The 23,215-nt window shown below is 40.1% G+C and overlaps 1 protein-coding gene across 2 annotated transcripts in view; it reads left to right on the top strand.

Annotated features, from left to right (window-relative positions):
* Nucleotides 1-5,355: 5,355 nt before the first annotated feature.
* The window catches only part of IPO7 (importin 7), a 39,667-nt gene continuing 21,807 nt past the window's right edge, over nucleotides 5,356-23,215 (top strand). The window contains exons 1-9 of one of the 2 annotated variants that reach the window (XM_083724746.1): nucleotides 5,356-5,681; nucleotides 17,414-17,495; nucleotides 19,197-19,350; nucleotides 19,802-19,960; nucleotides 20,656-20,812; nucleotides 21,074-21,163; nucleotides 21,598-21,692; nucleotides 21,800-21,884; nucleotides 23,007-23,141. In XM_083724746.1, the coding sequence (XP_083580872.1) occupies nucleotides 5,379-5,681; nucleotides 17,414-17,495; nucleotides 19,197-19,350; nucleotides 19,802-19,960; nucleotides 20,656-20,812; nucleotides 21,074-21,163; nucleotides 21,598-21,692; nucleotides 21,800-21,884; nucleotides 23,007-23,141 (1,260 nt within the window). In that variant the 5' untranslated portion in view covers nucleotides 5,356-5,378. Of the gene's footprint in view, nucleotides 5,682-17,413; nucleotides 18,565-18,916; nucleotides 19,351-19,801; nucleotides 19,961-20,655; nucleotides 20,813-21,073; nucleotides 21,164-21,597; nucleotides 21,693-21,799; nucleotides 21,885-23,006; nucleotides 23,142-23,215 lie in introns of both variants that reach the window. The other variant, XM_083724747.1, reaches the window with a different exon arrangement.

Here is a 23,215-nt window from a genome sequence, read left to right as displayed (position 1 = left end):
CAGGATTTTTCCTTGTTCTATGTATGCCAAACATGCACAGTATGATTTTTATTTTTTATTTTTTTTAATATTTATTAAAGATTTTCTTAATACAATAGAAAAAACAAACAAAATAACATATAATTTTTCAATAACCACATTTTCTTCATTTCTTTGGACTTCCTCGCATCTCTCGTTCCTGCATTCCAAGTTTTCCGAGCTTTACCCAGCAATTTATCACCTTGTTTCAATTCTTATATTATAATTTTCCAGTATTGTGTCCCTAATTTTAGATAATTTTACCCAAACCTTAAAAGCTTAATTTTAGCATAATATTTATCCAAAATTTATCTTTTCTTATATTTTCATTTATCTTCATATTCCTTTTAACTATCTTAATGGTGTCCTATTGTTAATAATCTTACATCTTTCTTAACACTCATACAATTTACAATATTTTTGTAAATAGTCCTGCACAGTATGATTTTTAACAGCCTTAACTCAAAAGCTTTAATATGGGAGTGGGGGGAGGAGTCAAGAATGGAGAAGAAGGAGAGGTAATAAGACTGGGGTGACTAACTTGTCACCCTCTGGATGTTGTTGGACTTCAGCTGCCATCATCTTTGATTGTTGGTTATGTTGGCAAGTTAGCCACCCCTGCTCTATTTTCCACTGCATAGTTCCACAGTCTTCTCTTCATTTATAGTACCTTCCAAAATGAGTACAGCGAACAATATACAGTGGAACCTCGGTTGTCGAACATAAACCATTCCAGAAGACGGTTTGACTTCCGAAACATTCAACAACTGAGGCGCAATTGCCAGTCGGCAAAGTCAATGGAGCAAAAATTTAAAAAACTCTCAGGAAGCAGTTCGACTTCCAAAGAACGTTCAAAAACAGAAGCATTCACTTCCTGGTAGTTGGCATTTGGGTTCTGAATTGTTCAGCTTCCGAAGCGTTCAACAACTGTTGTTCCACTATAGTGGATTTAGGTATGCAGACAGATACCCCACCACAAGAGTCCCCCAAATCTTCACACCAGAGCTAAAGCAGATATCAAGGACCTTCTCGCTGAACAACTCTTTCTTTTGGAACTATTGTTAGATCTTTCAGTGCCCATTTAACACATTATTAAATACGATGACTATAGTGGTACGGGCACTTCCAGCTACAGTTCTGTAAACTGTTAGCTGTGAACACAGCCCACTAGGCTCTACAAAGTTGTGATTAAATTAAACGTGAAAAGTGACATACGCTGTGTATAAAAGTTTCTCTGCCTAATAATACCTTGTCGCAAATTAGATCAGACTTGGTAATTGGGTCTTCTGTTATTTAAGACTGTATCTTTGTTACGGTATACCAAACAGAAATGAAAGTACAAGCTGAAAGACTAACAGCTTCAGCACATGTTATAGTTGACTATTCAGTCTGAAGTGATTGTTCTCAGTGGTATCAATGTTCCAGGAATAAGTTCTAATCTAAAGTAATCTTAAACTATAAATTTTACTTCAGTAAAATAGATCACCAATAGATTTACTACCTGATCCTCAAGCAAACTGAATGAAAATGTAAACCAGTTTAATCCCTATTGAGATAATTAAGATTTCCACTTGCTACCTTTTTCCTGGCTATGCTTCTATGTTTTAACAGCACCACCATCACCAGAATATCTGATCCTGCAGGAAGCCATGAGGCCCTTTCATGGCATGACACTATGTAGTTGGAATAGTGGCATTGAATTATGCCGCTTGAAAGGACCAATGAAACAAAGGCATTTCAGGTATGGTTCATTCTTGGCATTGATAGGAGAAAGTGGGATGCATGATCAGGCCTCTAATTCAACTAATTCAACTGAAAAATGAGATTCCCCACTACATTTTGATATTTCAGTGAAATGTATCTGTTTGGTTCAAAAGATCAACATTTTGAGTTACAACTCTTCTACCCTTAAAGCAGGTTTTTTCTCTTGCAGAACCTTCCTACAAAATTTTCAGGCTTCCTCAAACTCAGCTTTCCAGATGTTTTGTGACTACAATTCCCATCATCCCTGGCCACTGGTCCTGCTAGCTAGGGATCATGGGAGTTGTAGGCCAAAAACATCTGGAGGGCCAAGTTTGAGGAAGCCTGCTACAAATGTTAAGTTATTGAAAGGTATTTCTGTAGAGACAAGATAAAATCAGCAAGGGTTTAAAATGGAGTTTGCAGCTAAAAGGCTAAAAGAATTGGTCATTCTAAATTATCTGTAAATTCCACTTTTCTTTATTATTTAAGAATCATTTTGATGTATAAACACACTAGTTCAAAGTAAATAAAATGGCATTATGCAATTATGATAGATTAATTCCTCTCCATATATACCCTTATTAATTTGTCTCTGCTTTTTTCTTTATTATGCTGCATCTCCACACTTTAATTCCCTTATTTCCTCTACTTGAACTTTCTTCCTTTGATAGTCTGAAGTTTATTTTCCATTGTAAAAGAGCACTATAGTTACATATGAATTATCACTAGCAGAATACTCCCAACACTTGATGGAGCATTTCTTATAATGAGATTAGTAAACAGAACTAGCCCAAAGGTCTGTCCTGGAAAGCACATAGTGTCACTTACAGCAGTTAATGTGAGGATGAAAAGCCACTGTGGACTTAGCTGCTAAACAGGATTAGTGTTTTATTTGGGAGGGTGGTGTGGATATTATGAGTACTGCACTAATTTTACCCCACAAGCAACGATCTGCATGAAATCTGTGCATTCATCTTGAACACTGCAGGTCAGATATTTATTTTGATCTGGATATTTTAACTTTGGTTCCTAACAGAACTGTGATGGTTTCTTGTAGTCGAGGAAAGAGGAATAACCACAAACCCTCAACTATGTGATATCAGAATTCACTGGAACTTACCGTATCTCAAAAGTAGAACTTTTGAAGATACAGTACATGGCTAGGCACAAACTAAGATGTTGCCTCAACACTTGAATGACCTCTGGCAGAGAACTTTTTATGTTTATTTTATTTATTTATAATAATAATAATAATTTTATCATTTACAATTTTATCACCTGCTCTGATCCTTTTAAGATGACTTTTGAAGGACTCAGGGTATTCTTAAAAAAACATACTTTTTGGGTGGTCCCCCTAACATCTTTAGTTACTACAAGAAACATCATGATTACATCCAAAATTACTTACAAGGTTTGTGAATGTAAATATTATTAATAATAATAATAATAATGTTGTTGTTTGGTTGTTTAGTCATGTCCGACTCTTTGTGACCCCATGGACCAGAGCACGCCAGGCACTCCTGTCTTCCACTGCCTCCCGCAGTTTGGTCAAACTCATGCTGCTAAATAAATACAATAAAAATATTATTCAACCTAACATTATCAAGGTGGTATATATTAAAATGAATAAAAGAGGTTTCACACAGGTGTTCTGGAAGGTGTTATCTTTTCTTGTACGTACTGTATATTTTATGTGTAAGGATCACAAAGGAGTAATAGGCAGAGTAACATATCAGGAGACTTTCAGAGGCTAACTATGGTTAGGTTGGAGAGTAAAGAGGCAGGAAGGGATACAGCAAGGAAGAAGGGCAGAGAGATAGGCTGTTGGAAAACTTAGTGTCAAGGACAAATAATTTACAGAACTGGAAGTGCATGAGGAGGATACTCAATGTATAGACGTGGAAGTGGAGTGTTTCATAAGAACCCATTTCCAAATTAGTGGAGAGTGAGATTGTGCACACCACACCTCCATACAATGAAGATTTTGGGTTTCATCTTCTTTGTCATAAAAGGGGTAGATTTCACAACGTCGTATCGGTAGATGCAAGGTGACTTCTCAAAAGACTGAATAAGATAGACTTCTATACGATTTGAACAATAACTAATTTTCTATGTTTAAATGATCTGCAAATACTGTTTGTATTAATTGTTCCAGATTTATTTATCTATGGTGTAATTATACCAAAGCAAAGCAATTTACATATAATTATATTCTGTTCTATACTACAATAATTTCCTACCTATACTTTCACATTCATTACATACTTCCTCTGTCTCTTTCATCTTTCATCATGCTGTTTCTCCCCAGGCTCTCATTGTCTTGGTTCCTCCCTCCTTGCATTAGTCTGTTGACTGTTTAAAGTTCATCTAAGTGTTGACTCATCGCTTGCAAAAGACTTGCCTACTTCCAACACTAAACTGGTGAGACTCTGAGTAGCAGGCAGTCCTATTCAAACTGAAAATATTGTAGGAGATTATTCTGGCAGCAGATTTTACATATTAAACTGATCTGAATGAATAATTTTTGAATATATTAAAATTGTTTTAGAAAATGTACATCATGAACCCCAGAGACTAGAGTTATGTGTTACAAGAGGCTCCCCTGGTGTATGGATTAGGAGGTCTGCAACTCCAAAACTTTAATGGAAGAAATCTAGGGAGGACTGTACTGAGGCACATCTGAAGTTCGTGTGCAGCTCTGTCTCTCTTTCCATTTCATTTGCTCTTGAAATGATGGAACAAGCCAAGGTTCATAACCCAACAACAAACCATGGCTTATGACTGTTGTTTGTTAGGAACAAACAAACCATGGGAAAGCTAAACAAACCATGTTTTAGTGTTGCAGGCAAGCTGTGAGTGCCTAATATCATATATACATACATATACATATATATGTGTCAGATCAGCTGACTGTCAGGCATCGCAAAGCCCCTTTTAAAGTGCCCCCAAAGCCCCCTATTAGCTAATGGTTAGGTCTTGTAGAATATTCTGAAAGGCAATTTGCACTCTGTACATTTGTCTGATTGACGAGGATGTCCTGCTCACCTATCAAAGTTGGCCTGCAGGCTCCAGCTCGACTGGATCTTTTCTTGGGAGAATAAGAGATATAACAGGTCAAAAGGGCTGCAAATCAGTAGGATGAGCGTTGGGGTGAATTTGATTACCCAAGACTATAAAACCATGAATATGTACTTGGGCATAGCCATAAAAACACTATAGGATTAATATAGTGGTCAATAGCTTGTGTTTGCATATATGCGGCCAGTGTTCAATACCTCACACGGATGCTGACGGTTGGTTGTCCAACGTTACAGCAGTAGAAAACGCGGGCGGACAGAAAACCCAAGGAAGAAACAAGAGCGCTTCAAGGCTCGATCCATCACTTTTTTGCTGTCTCTTAGCACCCTCCTTCGCATCTGCCTTATCCGAAAACATACAAGGGAGAGTCGTTTATATTTGCACTAATGGAACCAGTGAGAGCACTATATTTCCTGATCCTTATTCTACACACGTAGCATCCACACGTTACACTTTGTCCTCGTTTCCCCCTTCTGCACGACCAATGCTTGCGCCACCACCGTTTGAGTGGGAAGCGCTCCGAACGGACTACAATTCCCATGATGCCCGTCAGCGGCGGCGGCAAGAGCCGAGCGGAAGGCGTCGGGCCTCCCAGCGGCCGCGAGCAGCAGCTCTATCCGGGGCCTTGGCGCGTCTCTCCTCCTTTCGCGCCGCCGGCTGCCGCTGTGGAGCGGCGGGTCCATGTGCGCATCGAGCGGCGCTGCTGCCCCTGCTCTCCTCCGCGTCGCCTCGCCTCGCCGGGCCTCGACCCTCCCGCCATGGATCCCAACACCATCATCGAGGCCCTGCGGGGCACCATGGACTCCACGCTGCGGGAGACGGCCGAGAGGCAGCTCAACGAGGTGAGCGGCCAAGGCGCCAGCGCGGCCCGGCCCGGGGCGGGAGCGGAGCGCGCCAACAGGGGCAACCCCCGCGACCAGGCCGGGCGGCGGGCGGGCGGGCGGCAGGAGGCAGCCCTAGGCCCGCAGGCGCCGACGGAGGGCAGATTGGGCGTGGGAGCCGAGAAACAGCCATGCGGGGCCGGGCGGGGTGAGGGGAAGGCTACGTGCGCGGTGGGTCTGGCGAGGGGAAGGGAGCCTGGCGGGGGGAGCCCTGTGAAGGGTACAAGGGAGGTCACCTCCAAGCTCCGGAGTGAAGGGAAACTTGGCCGGAGGGGGGTGAAACTGGGTTGTCGCGCGTGTCACTTTCCCCGTTCACACGCACACGCGGAGGGGCTGCTGCGGGAGGAGGCCGGTGGCAGCAGGAGAGCCGCCCCGCCGCGCCGAGCTGCCTTGTGCGAAACGTGGGCAGGAAGAGGGAAGTAGGCGGCGTGGAGGGAGAGCGGAGAGGCCTTGCTGACGAAGTGTGGACGGGGCGGAAGGGAAGGCCTTGCCCGTGGTCGGCCCCGCTGTCAGGCCGCCTTCGCGCTCCCTCCAGCATTGTCCTCAGGCACATGGCAGCCTCCTCCACCCCGGGGGGAAGCGTGGCAGGGGCTGAAGCCGCTCCAGTGCCGCCACCGCCGCCTCTGGGCAACGAGGCAGGAGTGCCCGATCGTGGCACCGACGGAGTTTTTAAACTGCCCCTTTCGAAAAGTGGTTTTTTAAAGCTGTAGCCTAGGATGCTGTTAGCCCATATATGGGCGCAGTTTCAGAGTTTTTAGGTTAGGCAAGCTGAAAGGAGGTTGGTGGGTAATAGAGCCCTGTAAGAGATCTGAGACGGTCTAGTGATCGGAAGGGAAAGCCTGTTAAGGCTTTTGGAATTAATGGTTTCATAAGTAATGCAGCACACAGACTTCAGCTCCGAACTGTCAGCTTGACTGCAGGTTAGCGAACTTCGTAACTCAGAAACTGCAGTTGGGACAGTTTCTGGGCTCCTTTCTGTTCAGGTTGTTCCTTGAGACTTGAAATCTAGTTAGGCCAGAGAAACCTACTCTTTACCAAAACAAGTCTTCTCAAATAATTCCTAAGGAGTAATAGTTACTATTACTCATAAACTAGCTAACATGCGTCTCAAATTGAAAGGAGTAACAAAACATCAGTATGATGCTGTGTGTTTGAGTGAACAGCTGATGGACTTTCTAATGGCATTTCAAACTACAGTGTTTTTATTAAAAGAATAAAGACTAACTAGATGCTAATGTTTGGTATAATTTCAAAAACGTGGTGCCTGCTTTGAAAAGTGTGGTGTTCTTTTAAACAGACAACGTCCAAACATAGCCTGAAAGCTTTGAGGCTGCAGAAAGCAGCAGGAGAAGGGTGTACAAGACTGTTTTCGGCACATGGTTTGTGGGACTTTCTTGCACACCATGCTTTCCCTTGGTTTTCCATCAATTAAGCTAACTGAAGATGAATGTACAGTACTGAAACATTTGAAAGACCTACATTGTAAATATTAGAATGGAAGGAGGCTTCATATAGACAGTAAAATTATGCCCAAATGGGCTATCACCTCATATATTTGTATGGCTGACTGACTAATACCTTATCTGAATTGACTTGGGCCTATGTGGCAACAGTCACATAATTGAGGATGGTAGTACTCTTCCAGTGGCAGCTTGTATTATATTGCTGACACTAGGAGAGTCTGCTATGCTTTTCATATTCTTTGGTGTGCAGTAGGTCATCTGGCCTGTACTACACACATGGTTCAGAACAGATGTAGGTGATTTATGATAAGGTAAATCACTCTTTCTGGAGAGGTAGAATGGCGATACCTGAGTCACCATAGGTAACAATGGCTTTAGAACCCAGAAAGTGTAGGAAGTGACATCACTATGGAGGTATAAAAGAGACATACTAATTGACCAATTAAGACTGGGGCTTGGACTTGTCAACAGATGTGGTCATGTAGCCTGCAGTGTTGAAAATGAAATGATTGTATCATGGCTTCAAGAGGAATTGGGGAAAGCTGCTTTTCTAGGTCTATTTTTATATTGTGGTTTTAAAATTATTGCTGTTTGTGAACAAACATGTTCAGTCTATTTATCTACATAGGTTTTAAAAAATTACACATTCCAATGTTCCATCATATTTTGCTTGTGGCGTGAAACTGAATTAATAAACTAACAGTTGCATACAGTTCTGGGAAATATGCTAATATATGGCTAATATGCAACATTTTGGGTTTTTTGAACAAAAGTAATATTCACATTAATATTGTAGTATCAAAAAGATCACTAGTATGGCTGCTACACAACATGTGATAAGCAGAAATTTGGAATTACGATCATATTCAGCATAAGTGCAAAATGTGCTTATAATTTGAAGCTTTTGCCAGAGGAAATATTGTGATACAATTGAGTGAAATACTGCATTATAACTGGTACCAGTTCACTTAATGGTCTAGGCTTGCTTTTTGGGCATTGAAACATGATATTATATTGTAAGCTTTAATCAGACTTGCATTATATCATTTTGAAAGCACAGCCCATAGTTTTCCTGGCATATGTTTAAATAGCAAAGTCCTTGCCTCTTGTCTGAGCTCTATAGGTAATGGCCAAATGTTAACAACATTGTTCTTCAAATGTAGGTCTTTTATATACAGTAAATGCACGTTTAGGATTTTTGTCCTGATAAATAATGCTAATAAAAAGATTACAGAGAAGTACTGTGTATACAGGTTGAAACTTTTTATCCTTTTTCTCATGTATATATTAAAAATTTTTTTGGAAAGTTTCTTGTCATTTAATTTTTTTAATTCTCAAAGTTGTGAGATGTCCATCAATATAGCTAAATAAAAAGACTTGTGTATATTGTGCATGATTTGTTCAATAAGTCTTAATCTGAAAAACATGCATTGACCCTAGACTAGAGCTTTGTTCATATATTAGGTTGTATATTGTTATAAGTAATTCATTCAGTATTTAATGATATTAATACGTTCTAACTATGGTGCTTGTGGATCTTTGAGTTATGCTTATATGTGGTAAAACGAAACTCCAATATGTTCTTAGTAATGGGAACTAGGTAGCTGATCACGTACAATGAAGGGTTCAGTTACCTTACCTATCTTACTCTTAAAAATGGGCTCTCATCTGCTCCTTAACATAGGAATACTGTATAGGAAGCAGTCTTATATCATGCAACAGTGTTAGTCCATCTAGTTCAATCTTGTATCACAGGCTGACAGTAGTGCTCTGGGTTTCAGTTGAGAGTCTTTCCTGGTAACATCAAGAAATGAGCATCCATCTGATTTCTAGTTGAAGAATGCATCCTTTCTCATGCAAAACATGTGCCCTAATACTGAGCCACAGGCCTTCACTAAACAGCCTTTTATATGTGATTGGAGTAGATGTCATGTCATCACATCACATTTGAGCAAAATAAAATTATAAGGTGAAATTCAGCAATGCACACCTGCTTGTGCTGTATGACTTCATTTCCTCTCCCCCCCCCCTTTGTGCTCCCATAATTTGTTCTGGAGGGTTCCCCAAGTAGATCTTGAGGGCAGGAGTGGGAGGAGAGGCTTGTGACATATTTTTGCATCAGCAGAAGTGCATTCTTGGGCTCTGACAGTGTTGGATGCAACTCATAATCAGTTTACAGCTGGCCAACAACAACTGAGCTGTAGACAGTTGCAGCTGGAATAAAGTGGGTGTCCATTGCCGGACTGGTTGCACTTTGGTTGAAAAGCATGTATCAAGTATTAGACTTCAATGAGGAAAATTACCACTCTGCCATTAGTGCTACTGAAGGCCACCAGTATATCAGTTTAACGTACATCATTCTTTTTGTAAATCACTTTGAGGTTTTCTGCAGACAGGAGTATAAGTTTTATGAAATACATCCATCCATCCATCATGGAGTTGTGAGGTTAAAATGCTGTCCTGGGTTATTTAGTTGAAGTGTGAGAGATAAATGCAATAGGTAGCTAAACAGATGTGCAATACATAAGTCTCAAAGTTTAGGATGTGGAAAATCTGTGACCCTTGAGCTTCCATCATCCCCAACCATTATGGTCATTGATCAGGGATAATGGGAGTTGTAGTCCAGCAACTTCTTGAGGTTCACAGGCTCCCCACCCCGGTTTAAGATTATTGATGAAGTGCATAGTTGTGCACTGTGAATAGCGGTCTTATTTAAATATAACTTATATTACAACCTCATATGTGTCTGCCTATTCAGACATTATCCTCATTGAGTTCAGCAGAACTTATTTGTAAGTGTTGAGAATTGCGCTTCAGTTTTCAAGATTCATATAGTTGGTGTGGAGTGTGCCTTTTGTTAGCAATTGAATGCTAATTTTTGCATATTGTGTAGAGTCCTACAATGTAAGGAATCTAGAGCACATTACTTTCTGAGAGCTACTGGATTTCTCCAGTGTAATGTGTCCTCCTAGTCCTAGTCTAAAGAAGAAAAGCTTCAGTGATAGAGAGCAGAGGTTTCTTAACCCCTCCTCCTCCTCCTCCCTCCTAGCTTATCTCCAGCCTCCACAAAATGTTGGGCTAGTGCCAGCTGTCAAAATTGCCTTTATGTGTACTGCCACAGCCTAGTTTCCTACTAGGAGATAGGAAGCACCATCGTTCTTCATTGGATCCTAGACTCCCTACTGTCCTGCTAGTGGCTGGATAGAATGCAGTTGCATTTAATTTTGTTTTAAATGTTTATGCCTCTTTTGCTGTTTGTTTGGGTTTTTTGTTTTTTTGCTTGCTTGGTGAAATGTTAGTGCAGAAGAAAGAGAGGTCACTATTAATTCTTCCACAAACTTCAGAAGAATACCTAGGAAGCAATTATACATTTGCTTTGGTTTTCCAGATTTCTTCCAACTAGAAAAAGAAAATGCTTATTAGTAGTAATCCATCTGATTTCTAGTTGAAGAATGCATCCTAATAATCTCATTCCTCTTTCCCCTATCTTCAGACATTCTAACCCGTTTAAAGGTTTTGGAGGTCTGTGTTAAGAAGTAAATAATGACTTGAAGTGATTACTGCCATCAAAAGATGCCAAAATAGAACATTTAAAAATCTGTTGCAGTTTTTTGTTGCTTAGTTAAAATGTCGGTAAACCATGGCAACTAAAAGCGGTGATAATGGTTCTTTTAGTTTTTTGCAGTATCCCACCTTCTATTATCTACAGGAACATATTAATAACACTTACTTTACCATCCTCTTATAAAAGAAGTTTAGTTGAAATGCCTTTTCCTTGAAACATTCTTATGGCTTAAGTGACTTGCTTGTATGTTACCAAATTATGATAAATATTTTTAGATTGCCTGTGATTGAGCTTCTTTTTTATTTTTAGGAAGCTGGTGTGTTATATCTATTATGTTGCTGTAAAATTGGAATGACCCAGAGTGAGCAAAGTGGTGTGTGTGGCTTAAGCTTTGCTTAAAACATTAAATATGATCTTACATAACTTTTGAGTAAGTGAACTTTGATAAGAAATAATACTTCAAAGTGTGTTTAGTTCCTGAAAGAGTAATGTAACATGCGGTGGAGTGGTAAGAACAACTCTGTTAATAAGGTTGCATAGCAAACATAGATTTTAGAAATGTCACTGGATTCCTTGGCTCTTAAACAACTAGGAAGTCATGCCCATGACACAGCATTTTGAGGACAAGGCAGGGTGTTTTATCTTGTTTACTCTTAAACAAGATAAATAGGCTTGCTTTAAAATGTTAGATATTTTTCAGTTAGTTTCAGGTTCTTCTGCACGCATGTGAATATCAATACAATATGAAATGGCAAGTCTTAGGAAGTAGCTTCCCTCCATTGTTACCATACTGTATTAACCTATTTGAAGGACTTGAATATGTAGGATTTATTCTTGCCTTCAGACATCATTGCATTTCAGTTCTGGTTCTTGTCAGTAATCGCAAACCAAGAAGTACAATACAGGTAACTTCTTATACGAGGGTTCGGTTCCAGGGGTCCATGCATATACACAAAAATGTGTAAAGCCAGGAACCCCTGGAACCAAGCCCCTTGCAATGTGGAGGACTGCTTGCCCAGCTTTGGGAACCCTCCCGCTTACTTTGCAAAGTCATTTAAGTGCTTGCCCTGCTTTGGGAATGAGGAGGGAGGGCCCTTCCAGAGACCACATGCCTCCTTCCCAAACTTATCCACTAGGTGCTGCCAGACAGGTGGGTGGGTGGAAATAAATAAATAAATAAATAAATGGATAGTGCTTTCCCTCTGCTCTCCGTTTATTATTTATTGCTTCACCACTCGTGCAAAGCTTATAAGTTAAATAACTGTAAGATGCAAGTTACCTGTGTAGTAAAATAAGAAGTGTTTTTAAAACTTAGCATAACACGAGCTTTTGCATGGAAGGGTTTTATAAGAGAAGTTTCACTATCTTCTCTGTTGATGAACTAAGAGAGACAATTGGGTTGCATTATGATGTAATTTGTGCCACACCAGTGATAAGCCACAATTTGTTCAAGTCTTTCTCTCTTAAATTGTGAGAATAAAAGGCTGGTATAAAGGAAGGAAAGCACACACAAATGTGGCAATTTGAAATACTGCTGGACAGTAGTATTACAGCAGCTGTTCTGAGGATGCTTAATAAGCAGCATGTGGAAGGAAGAAGGTGAAAGAGTGAAAAATGGGACAATGAGAAAGAAAACCTTGAAAAATTAAGTAGTCTCCATATTGAATGTTGGTTAGAAATTGGAATATGATCCAGAGAAATCTAGCAAGCATTCATGATGTTCTTGAAAAACATGTGTACAGAAGATTGGAATGGAAATATTGATTGAAATTCAAAGAAGTGTCCACCTTCCATTTTATTCCCTGTTCTCAGCTTTCCAATTTTAGACAGGCATGTTGTTTATATGCAATATAGTTTAAAACTATTTTTTTTTCTTAAAAATGTGATTATACCAAAGTCTGCCTGAAGTTACATTAATAAAAATCCCTAACCTTTAATATGGTTAAAGGTTGTAGTTGTACCTTATAGTTGTAGTTGAGGCTGTAATTGTACCTTATTAAGCATTTTATAATGAGAGAGCTTCATGTACACTGACACAAATAGCAGATGATACAATGTCACCTTTTTGCTTGAACTGAATTCCTAAATAACAGCATCCATTGCATGCCATTTTGCACCTCTTGCTTTAACGTGTTTGCATTTCCCAGCCTTGCAGTTTGTTTACAAGGGCAGTCTTTCTGATTATAATTCTAACAAGTTAAGTAAGGCAGCACCTTGGAAGAGAGCAATATTTCCATGCAGATCAGATCAGAAGCATTGTCTCATTTTCTCTCAGTTATGACTTACCAAGACTTCATGTCTTAAGTTAGTAACAATAATAAAACAGCAACCAAGTCTGATGAATGAATGCATCCTCTATTAAAGAGAAGTGGTTGGCTTAAAGCTAATGCATCTTTTTCCAAATTTGTATCTGTAGCATGATGATATCACACCTCTTTAGGTAGCATATTTGAACCAAGATTAGATTGTTCTGGGTTCATGCTGTTCTGCTGAATAGGTTTCTTTTTATGTCATGCCTGTTTGTCACTATGCCAATTTTTTTTATATTGGCAGTGAACTAAAAGTGAGTCACCAGTGAGTAGTTCATTATGTTCAAACAACTTGGATTTGTAATCGGCTCCTAAGATGACTCGGCTTTGTCTGGTGGTTAAAGGGAAAATATTTTACAATGAGTTGTCCTAGTTTCTCCATACACACAATGAGGGTGAATGGTGCTTTTAGAAGGTGCGATGAAAAAATCATTCTGCTTTAGAAACTGTTCTTGCCAGTACAGTAGAATCTACTGATCTATACATGCCTCTAGTAAGAGAAGGAAGAAGTTGTCACCCTATTGATCTATTAAACCAGGTGTCAGGGACCTCTGGCCCTCCAGACATTGCTGAACTGCAGTTCACACCAGCTCAAGCAAGCATAGCTAATAGTCAGTGATGATGGAATATATAGTTCAGCAACACCTGGAGATCCAACAATTCCTTACACCTGCAATAGACCAAAAATAGTGGCCTATTTGAGCATCTTTCAAATTCACCAGAACTCTTCAGCAGGCTAGATGTTATGAGAAAAAAAAGATATAGAACAGGGGTGTCAAACTCAAATTCATCGGGGGCCACATCAGCAGTTTTGTCACCCTCAAAGGGCCGGTTGTATCTATAGGACTCAATATGCGCTCAATATAAAAACAAGTGGAGGTTTCCTGAATGCATGTAAAGTGGAGGTTTCCTGTGTAGAACGGCCGGCGCCGCTAGAGGGCAGACGTTCTCTGGCTTGTAGGCTGCCGCGCATGTGCTGAAGAGGCGGCTTTCTTGTGTCAAAAAAAAAAAGAATAAAAGGTGAAGGCTGGCAGCCAGCGGCAGCTACACGGGCCACATGACAAGGTCTGGCGGGCCGGATTCGGCCCACGGGCCTTGTGTTTGACACCCGTGATATAGAAGGACGTATTCTTGAATGTGATGAAAAACCAAAATACATAGTTTGCAATAGAATGGAGTACATATTGTGCAGATTTAATTGGGTTAGACAGTACCTGCTTGTAAAGGGGATTTCTGGTTGCAGCATGATATGGTGAAGCAATAGCTACTGATCTCTTTTGAAAAATAGGAACATTAAGAAGCTGCCTTATACTGAGTCAGACAAATGATCTATCTAGCTCAGTATTGTCTACAGTAGACTTGCAGCACCTCTCTGGCATTTTAGACAAAGGATGTTCCAAACCCTACCTGGAGATGATGGAACTTGAACCTGGGACCTTTAGCATGCAAAACAGATGTTCTACTGTTGAATTACAGCCCTTCCCCAGTGTAAGATAAAAAATAAAGAAGACAATTATTCAGATCTGTTTTTAGCACTAATTTTAACACTTGTAAGGTAGAGAACATAAGTGGAGTACTGATGGCAGTCCTTACACTAGCAAAGCTGGAGATGAATTTTAGACAGTGAATGAAATGTGAATGAAATATAAAGTCAATAGTAGTCAAAGAGTAGTGCCACAATGCAATAGAAAAACTTGTCTCATCCATAGGGCTAAGGCCCCTTCAATGTTAGGTGGCAGAAGGTGATCTTCCAGTTCTATATTTTCTTTTCCTGGATGATTAATTTTGGTATTGTACAAATTAAGAGCTTTAAAAGATGCAGATTAATGGTTTCATTAGCACCTAAACTACAGTTGTTGATTTATCAGTCCATTTGTAGCAAAGGTGACAGCTGTAGTGGTCACAACACCATGTTATAAGAAAAAACTGCTGCTTTTCCCTTATAGGGTATTCCAGAGCCTGTATAGAGCCCTTCTAAGGTTCCCTATCTGCAGGAGAAAGTAACAGAGGCCAGCCAGAGTATACTTTACTGAGAAGCAAAGCAGCTTGGAAGCCTGATCTTTATTAAAGGAACTGTTGCAACAGGGTCCCCACTCACCAATGCAGGAGGGAGGAGAACCCTGAACAATGGTGCACAAGCCCTTATATATGCACTTGAAATTGTCCACCCTGTAGTCCAAGACCACCCCCCTGAAACATCATATATACATCACGGAAGAAGGTGGTCTACAGCAGAAATCCTGTCTGCCAGGATACTTGATAATAGTCACTGATTGCATTACCTGGGCAGTCTGGCCATTCTTTTGTGATGGTCAATACTTTAGTTCCTGAATCCAGGTCAGAAGCTCACCCCACAAATGTGGCCTTTTTGCTTGGAAGCAAAAAGACAGTGGGAAGGCTTTCTCCATTTGCCTCCCTTACTGCAGAGGAATATTTGAGCTAATTGGGAGAGACAAAATGGTTTCAGGATTGCTCTCCCATACTATTTCAGACACGTGGTTTGTGTGTGTGTGTGTGTGTGTTTGTGTGTGTATGGTGCTTTTAATATATACAGGGTGAGTCCTTTAAAAGAGGCCCCGTGGATACCGAGTACACATGTTCCACGGGGCCTCTTTTAAAAGACTCACCCTGTATGTATTAAATGCACCATATATGTATGCATTTATGGATATTAATATTTATTCTATATTTGAATCCTTAAAATTCTTACAACAATCAAAAGATACCCGTGTTTCCACTACAGCTGACACCTTTGTTGCAAGAGGGCTGATCATTGTAGTTTGGACTTTAATGAAACTAAGGGCTTAGGCTTATAGCCATTGATCTGTATACTCTTCCCCTCCTTCAGTACTCTAACATGTGACTTTCCTAAAGTGAGTGCTGGGACTTCTTTAAAAAGGGGCAGGCAGGTGCTTGGAGATGTATTTTTCTTTTTAATATTTGCTGCCAATTGTGTGTGTTTATAGGGCTAGGGATTCTGAATATCTGCTTGCTACTTTTATGTCCCCTTTTAAATCCAGTCTGAGTGGCTGTGGGCATTCTCTCTGCTGCCATTCCCTATTTATTTGTAGCAGGACTTTTAAGAACAATTTCCCCTGTGATCTCTTTGGAGAAACTTTTAAAGCAAACCTTGGAGCCGTTAGCTTTTCCATTTCTGTGATGTTCCTCTAAAGCAAATATCCCTCTGTGACAAGATCTCTTAATCAGTACTCATGGTTGATAGGTGTAGTCTGAGACTTCCCCCACCCCATCAAGAATAAGATTGTGTTGGTTTTCTAAATTGCTGTTCAAGCTCTTTTTAGTAGTCTCATCTTAAATTCTATAAATTTGATGAGGAGGAAGATAGCATGCTTACAAAATGTTTCCTGGCACTACAAGCGTGTAAGTCACTTGCAGTGAACAGCAGGAATTGTCTCTTACACACACCCTAGGACTTTAAACTCAACTTTGATTCATTCTGCATAGATTTGTGTTTCATGTTTCTGATAAACAGCATGTTCCTAATAAACATTGGCAGATTCATAAGAGTGGAGTGTCATGCTCTTGAGATAGAGATAAGGTCCTAGCCACAGGCACAGTGTTCTCAAACCAGGAAGGAGAGAAGAGCACCTTGGTTTGTGAAAATGTGGAGGGGAAGAAGGAATAGTCTGCAGCTCAAAAATCAAACTGTAAAAGAGGGTAGAGGGGAAGGATTCCTGAGCTGCCATCTTTCCAGACATGCTGTGTGGGAGGTAGAGAAATCTTGAGTACAGTCAATTCTCAAATTATGTGGGGGGTTATGTTCCAGGGATAGCACATAAAGCCAAAATCACATGTAGTCAAAACACATTGGGTGCAGTGGTGGTTAGGATTGCCAAAGTCTTTCCCCCCAGATGCTTGTCCCCTTTCTGCCTCCTCCTTAATTCTGTAAAGTGGGTTTTTTTTTTTTTTTTTTTTTTTGCTAAGTGTATAAAGCTGAAAATGCAGGTAATGGAGCAAGAGAAAGTGATGCATATATTTCCACTTCCTGTATTAAAGCTGATAACATCTCACATAGCAGCTCTTAATAAGATTATGCCAGAGTAAAGGGCATTAAATGTGATAGGCATCTCTTCTCCCAAATGGGAAAGTGGTCTGGGAGCGGGAGGAAAACAGAAGGGAAGCACGCCCATAGGAAATGAAAGAGGGGGGAAACCAGAAGTGTGTCCTCTGCTAAGAGGCTCTGGGTGCTGTTTCTTAAAGAGTTGGGCCCCCACCTCCTGCTGTCTAGCTTTAGTTGAAGAACATACAGCACTCTGAAAACTACAAAGCTTTATTTGTAATGGTTTCCACAAATTATTTTGACATCTGACTACACCGTATTCACTTACTTTACAGGCTCACAAATCAGTGAACTTCGTTTCAACTCTCCTTCAAATCACTATGTCGGAGCAACTGGATTTACCAGTGAGACAGGCAGGCAAGTATTTTATTTATTTATTATAGTATGTATGCTAATATTATTTGACCGTGGGCAAAAATACGTAATGATAAGTAGATTTTAAAGCTGTTGTAACCTAGATAATATGAAGAGAACCCATACGGTCTTAGAAAATAGGTATGGGTGTTTTGGTGGGGGGAAACGCTTGTACTACCAGTGGTAGAACTAACATACACATTTCTCCATACAAAGCTCTGTGTCTTCAGTGTGCTTATGGTTACATGACAATGGTGTGTTGATATTTTGAGATGAAAGTTCAACTCATCCTTCTTTGCCATTTCATTTCTTTAAAAAGTACATAATGGCTGCTGAAGTAACCTATTTGCTAGAAATAGTACTGCTGGGATAATACCAGACTCTTCAAGCTAATTGTGTTTGAGATGCATGCATTACTAATTTGACTGTTGGAATAACAGCAGGCTTTGCACATTATTTGGAGTCCAGTCATGAATGTAGGCATAAAGATTTGCTTCATGCCAGCTGTGGTGCACAAGGGAAATACTATTCTATGGTTCTCTTGTGATATAAGCTGAGCTAAAGTAAGTTCCATAGCATTCTGAAGGCTTTGTTTGCATGGCCTGCAGCTGTATTATATTTTTGCATCATGGTACAGTTACATTTGAAATACTTTGTTTTTACAGTTGGTTTATACTTCATAAAATCTTGTTTGATACCAATATGATGAATTGGAAATATAAACATGGATAAAATAATGATTTGTTGAATTCAGTAGTATTGACAACTCAGTCACTTTCACCTTAACCTCAGTCACCAAACATCAGCGCAAATGAGAAAGTTCAGAGTAATTCTGAAAGATTATGTGAAGTTGGGTAGGTTTGACAGTGAAGAAATTTCATACCCCTCCAAAGGATTCACTTTTGTCCAAAGGTGACACGGTGATGATCATAGCATAAAAGAGTGCTCAAAGTCAGTCTTGAGGATATCCATCAGACATCAGACCTGTATCCCATAATTCCATCAAAGAGCTTATAGGGGGCTTGTCTCATCTTAGCTGTACAGTTGCCCTATGAAATAGGTTAGACCACGGGTGTCAAACACAAGGCCCGTGGGCCGAATCCGGCCCGCCAGACCTCGTCATGTGGCCCGTGTAGCTGCCGCTGGCTGCCAGCCTTCACCTTTTATTCTTTTTTTTTTTTTTTTGACACAAGAAAGCCGCCTCTTCAGCACATGCACGGCAGCCTACAAGCCAGAGAACGTCTGCCCTCTAGCGGCGCCGGCCGTTCTACACAGGAAACCTCCACTTTACATGCATTCAGGAAACCTCCACTTGTTTTTATATTGAGCACATATTGAGTCCTATAGATACAACCGGCCCTTTGAGGGTGACCAAACTGCTGATGTGGCCCCCGATGAATTTGAGTTTGACACCCCTGGGTTAGACTGATTGTGAGTGGCATAAGATCACCAAGGGAGCTTCATATCTGAGTAGGAAGTTGGTACACAGGTGTCAGTTGTGACACTGTGACCACTTAATCACACTGACACTCTCCCTTAGATATGTTCTGAGACATGTTAGTCACAAGCTGCTGCTTAATCTCAAAATAATGTTTCATTTGGGTTTGTTTGTTTTTAATATGTGTTAATCAGTATTACGACAGAGACATCATAATCTTAAAAATGGGCTTGGACAATATTAATATTGAATGCTTCTCTTGGCAGGTGTTATCTACTTGAAAAATATGATAACTCAGTATTGGCCTGACCGGGAAACTACACCAGGAGACATCCCACCTTACTCAATACCGGAAGAAGATAGACATTGCATTCGTGAGAATATTGTAGAAGCCATTATTCATTCTCCTGAGCTCATTAGGTATACTCTGAGTCATGATCACAGAGCACACTCTTTCCCAACTCTTTCCTTGTTATTTTAAGCCTTCATTGTCACTAGAAATTTTAACGTTGATGTTGCTATGATCTCAAATAAATCTAGGTAGGTGCTGAAAAAGGTATGAACATGACACCCTTGTAATTTGGTAATGAGGCAAGGGAGGCAATCTAGCAGTATCACTTTGGAGAAGCATGGCTATTTAAATAAATTCATTTGTGCGCCTAAAACTATTGTAAACTGCCCTGTGATCCTTGGATGAAGGGTGGTTTAGAAATTTTTTTTTTACTTGATTATTAATTCATTAATAATAAACTTGAAATTTCATTTAGTACAACATTGCTTGCTCATTTTAATTAAGAATTCGGTTATCCTAAAAAAAAAAAATCCCAGCTAATGCATTGTAACAATATTTTTGTAACTTCTTGTGTTCCAGGGTACAGCTTACTACTTGCATTCACCACATTATCAAGCATGATTATCCAAATCGTTGGACTGCAGTTGTAGAGAAAATTGGCTTTTATCTTCAGGCAGATAATAGCGCCTGTTGGCTTGGAATTCTTCTCTGTCTTTATCAACTTGTGAAGAACTATGAGTAAGTTCCTGTCTGTCTTATAAACCCATAGAAGAGCCACATCAGTGATGTGTGGTCCCAGTTCTTGTAGTTTACACAGCTAGTTCCTAGACAGTAGAGTTGTTTGAATTGTCAAAATGAGCAAGCTGTGGAATCGGCCCATTTTGATAATTGAAGGGAAGGTTGCAAAGACTACTTCTATCAGGATCCCTGTACTAGCCTTTTATTTAAAGTGTCTTAAAGTTCAGAACATGGTGGATGCTGCTCCCTAGTCTCCTACTCTCCTCCCAAAGTCCTTGTTCTGTGTCCCACCATTTTACTCAAATTTTATAATCCTAGATGATTTACAAGTGTCTAACCTGCTTTCACTTAAGGGGTCATGAGAGGTGATTTTAAAAGTTTAAATGTCTGGCACAGAGCATGGATTGGAGCACATTGCAGAGTTTTATTGTTGAAGCTACACGGGTTTGTCCTTGGGACATTTCCTGGGAACTTTAATTAAGACGCTTGAGGTCCTTGGAGGAGGACTGGGATGTAACTTGTCTAATTGCAGGTGCTCACTTCTTCAAAGTCATGCTTCTCCCAAACATTAAGGAAGTCTGACTGCCACACTCCGTTGCACTAACCCACCAATCTAATGGTGTCCCTTGACATCTTTATTTTAATCAGTGTGGCATCTAAATTCTTTCTAATGTCAGTTCTCCTCCTCCTTAAAGATATAAGAAACCGGAGGAGCGGACTCCTTTGATAGCAGCAATGCAACACTTTTTGCCTGTTCTGAAGGATCGTTTTATCCAGCTTCTCCCTGATCAATCTGATCAGTCTGTCCTTATCCAGAAACAGATCTTCAAAATTTTCTATGCTCTTGTTCAGGTAAGAACATTTTTTTCATTCCTAGTGCAATATTGCCTTAAATAATGTAGCTACTGTCTGAAGCTATTTTTCATCAGTGCTTAGCTAAGGAAGTCAATGACTCATTTGGGATTATTTTGATCCAGAGTGGGTTTTGTAGACTAGTTCGTTTTGAGCTTATTTTGGTCTCTATCAACTGAATGCCTCCAAAGAATATATTCACATGGCATATATTTTGAGCATATTTTGTAACCATTGCTTTTTTGTTTGTTTGTTTAATAGTACACATTACCCATGGAACTGATCAATCAGCAAAATCTAGCAGAATGGATTGAGATTCTGAAAACAGTTGTGGATCGAGATGTACCAGCTGTAAGTGCTTGTTACATTCAGGCCAGTCAGTTTATGAGCATGCAAAGAAACCATATGTGTAAGCTGAAGCTTTCTTTATAGTTTTTGCTTCCGTATTTCCCACATCCGATGTGGTAAGCTACTTTTCAAGTGGAACTATTGCTTGTCTTGTCGGAAGTGGGTATTGCAGTGCTGGAACTGCAAACAGTGTTCCCAACATGTTTGTGGTTCCCTTGCTTTCATGGGACCTGTTCCTTTTGGATCATCTGAAAACATGTATGAATTTGAAGGTATTTGGGGGCCCTTTTCTATATGCTATTTTTTCCACTAGAAGATACACAGTATTTTGCCTTGGTATAAATGCATGGTATACTTTAAGCAAAGATCCTAATTTCTCAGAACCCCCCAAATAATGTGAAGTACTCATTCTGTTAATCTGCTATTGGTTCCTAAAGGAAACCCTTCAAGTGGATGAAGATGATCGACCTGAATTACCATGGTGGAAATGTAAGAAGTGGGCATTGCATATATTGGCTAGACTTTTTGAAAGGTAATGCTTTTCCACAATATTCCTTTTCATTTTTTAAAAATGTAACTTTTGTGATGATGTGCACAATATATTGCAGTATTATATTGGACTTCTCACTAATCCAACAGGTATGGAAGTCCTGGAAATGTTTCCAAGGAGTACAATGAGTTTGCAGAAGTTTTCCTAAAGGCATTTGCTGTTGGTGTCCAGCAGGTAGGAAATTCTCTTTCAAGTCACATGCTTGATTAATAATTACTTGTGGTTTAACATCCTTTTCCCCCTCTTATTTTTATCCAACTATGAAAGATCATACTAAGCTTGCTAAGAAAACACTTGAAATAAAAGTTCTGTCCCACCCCCCAAAAAAAGTAGGAACTGCTACCGCTTAAAAGGGTTTGATCCCTTGTTCTTGGTGTTTTGCACCATTTATTTTTGGATTACCAAGGTCTTTAATGATGGTATAGATTAGAGGTGAGCCTGTTGCCCTCCAGATATTTTTGGACTACAATACCCCCCACCATTGGTCCTGCTGACTGTGGTTAATGATAGGTGTTGAAAGTCCAACGACATGTGGACTACAGGTTTTCCATTCCTGGTATTGAATGAAGCTTGAGTGACCTGAGGCCATATATCAAGTCAGACTATTTGCCCACCTGGCAAACCTCTAAGTTTCAAATTGTGAGAGGGATGTCTTTTCTCTAATACAGCTGTACCTTGGTTGTCAAACACCTTGGTACTTGTATGTGTCAGCTCCCGAACAATCAAAACCTGGAAATGAGTGTTCTGGTTTTCGAACTTTTTTTGGAAGCCAAACATCCAATGCTGCTTCCGCTATTGTTTCCGGCATGCCTGCACAATAGGAAGCCATGCCTTGGTTTCCAAATGTTTGAACAGACTTCCGGAATGCATTCTGTTCGAAAACCAAGGAATGACTGTATTGTGATATTGGATATTGAATGTAGGATCTTCTGCCGGCAAAAGATGGGCTCTACCACTGAGCTATGTCCCATCTCCAAAGGGGAACATAATTTGTGAGACCATAATCAAGGTTCCTTCCACATGAATTGTTTCAGTGCTCCTGTTACTTGCAAATCATGTAGGGATGTGCTGGTTTATATAAACTACCAGAACTGGTGTTACTGGCACACTCCAAAAGGTACAAGCTCTTGTTTCCTAATTCCTTCCCATGCTAATAGGTACTTTCTAAATCATGTGTGCAGAAAGCTGTGACCTAAACACAAGCTAAGGTTAGTTTTTAGCAGTTATCAGCAAGATGCATTAATCTTTAGAATCAACCAACAGCAGATTTTTTTTCCTTTCCCCCCTTTTTTAAAGGTTTTGCTGAAAGTGTTATATCAGTATAAGGAAAAGCAGTACATGGCTCCTAGAGTTCTGCAGCAGACACTGAACTATATCAATCAGGGGGTGTCGCATGCAGTCACTTGGAAGAATCTGAAGCCCCATATCCAAGTAAGTTCTTTTCCCATCCTCTCTGAACGGTGACTGCATAACAGCATGAATAACCTAAGCCTTTTTCTAGCCCT

The sequence above is a fragment of the Podarcis gaigeae genome (genome assembly GCF_964106915.1).
Source record: "Podarcis gaigeae genome assembly, chromosome: 1".
In the NCBI taxonomy this organism is placed as follows: Eukaryota; Metazoa; Chordata; class Lepidosauria; order Squamata; family Lacertidae; genus Podarcis; species Podarcis gaigeae.
Note: the sequence above shows the minus strand (reverse complement) of the source record. Positions and strands in the feature narration are given on the sequence as shown.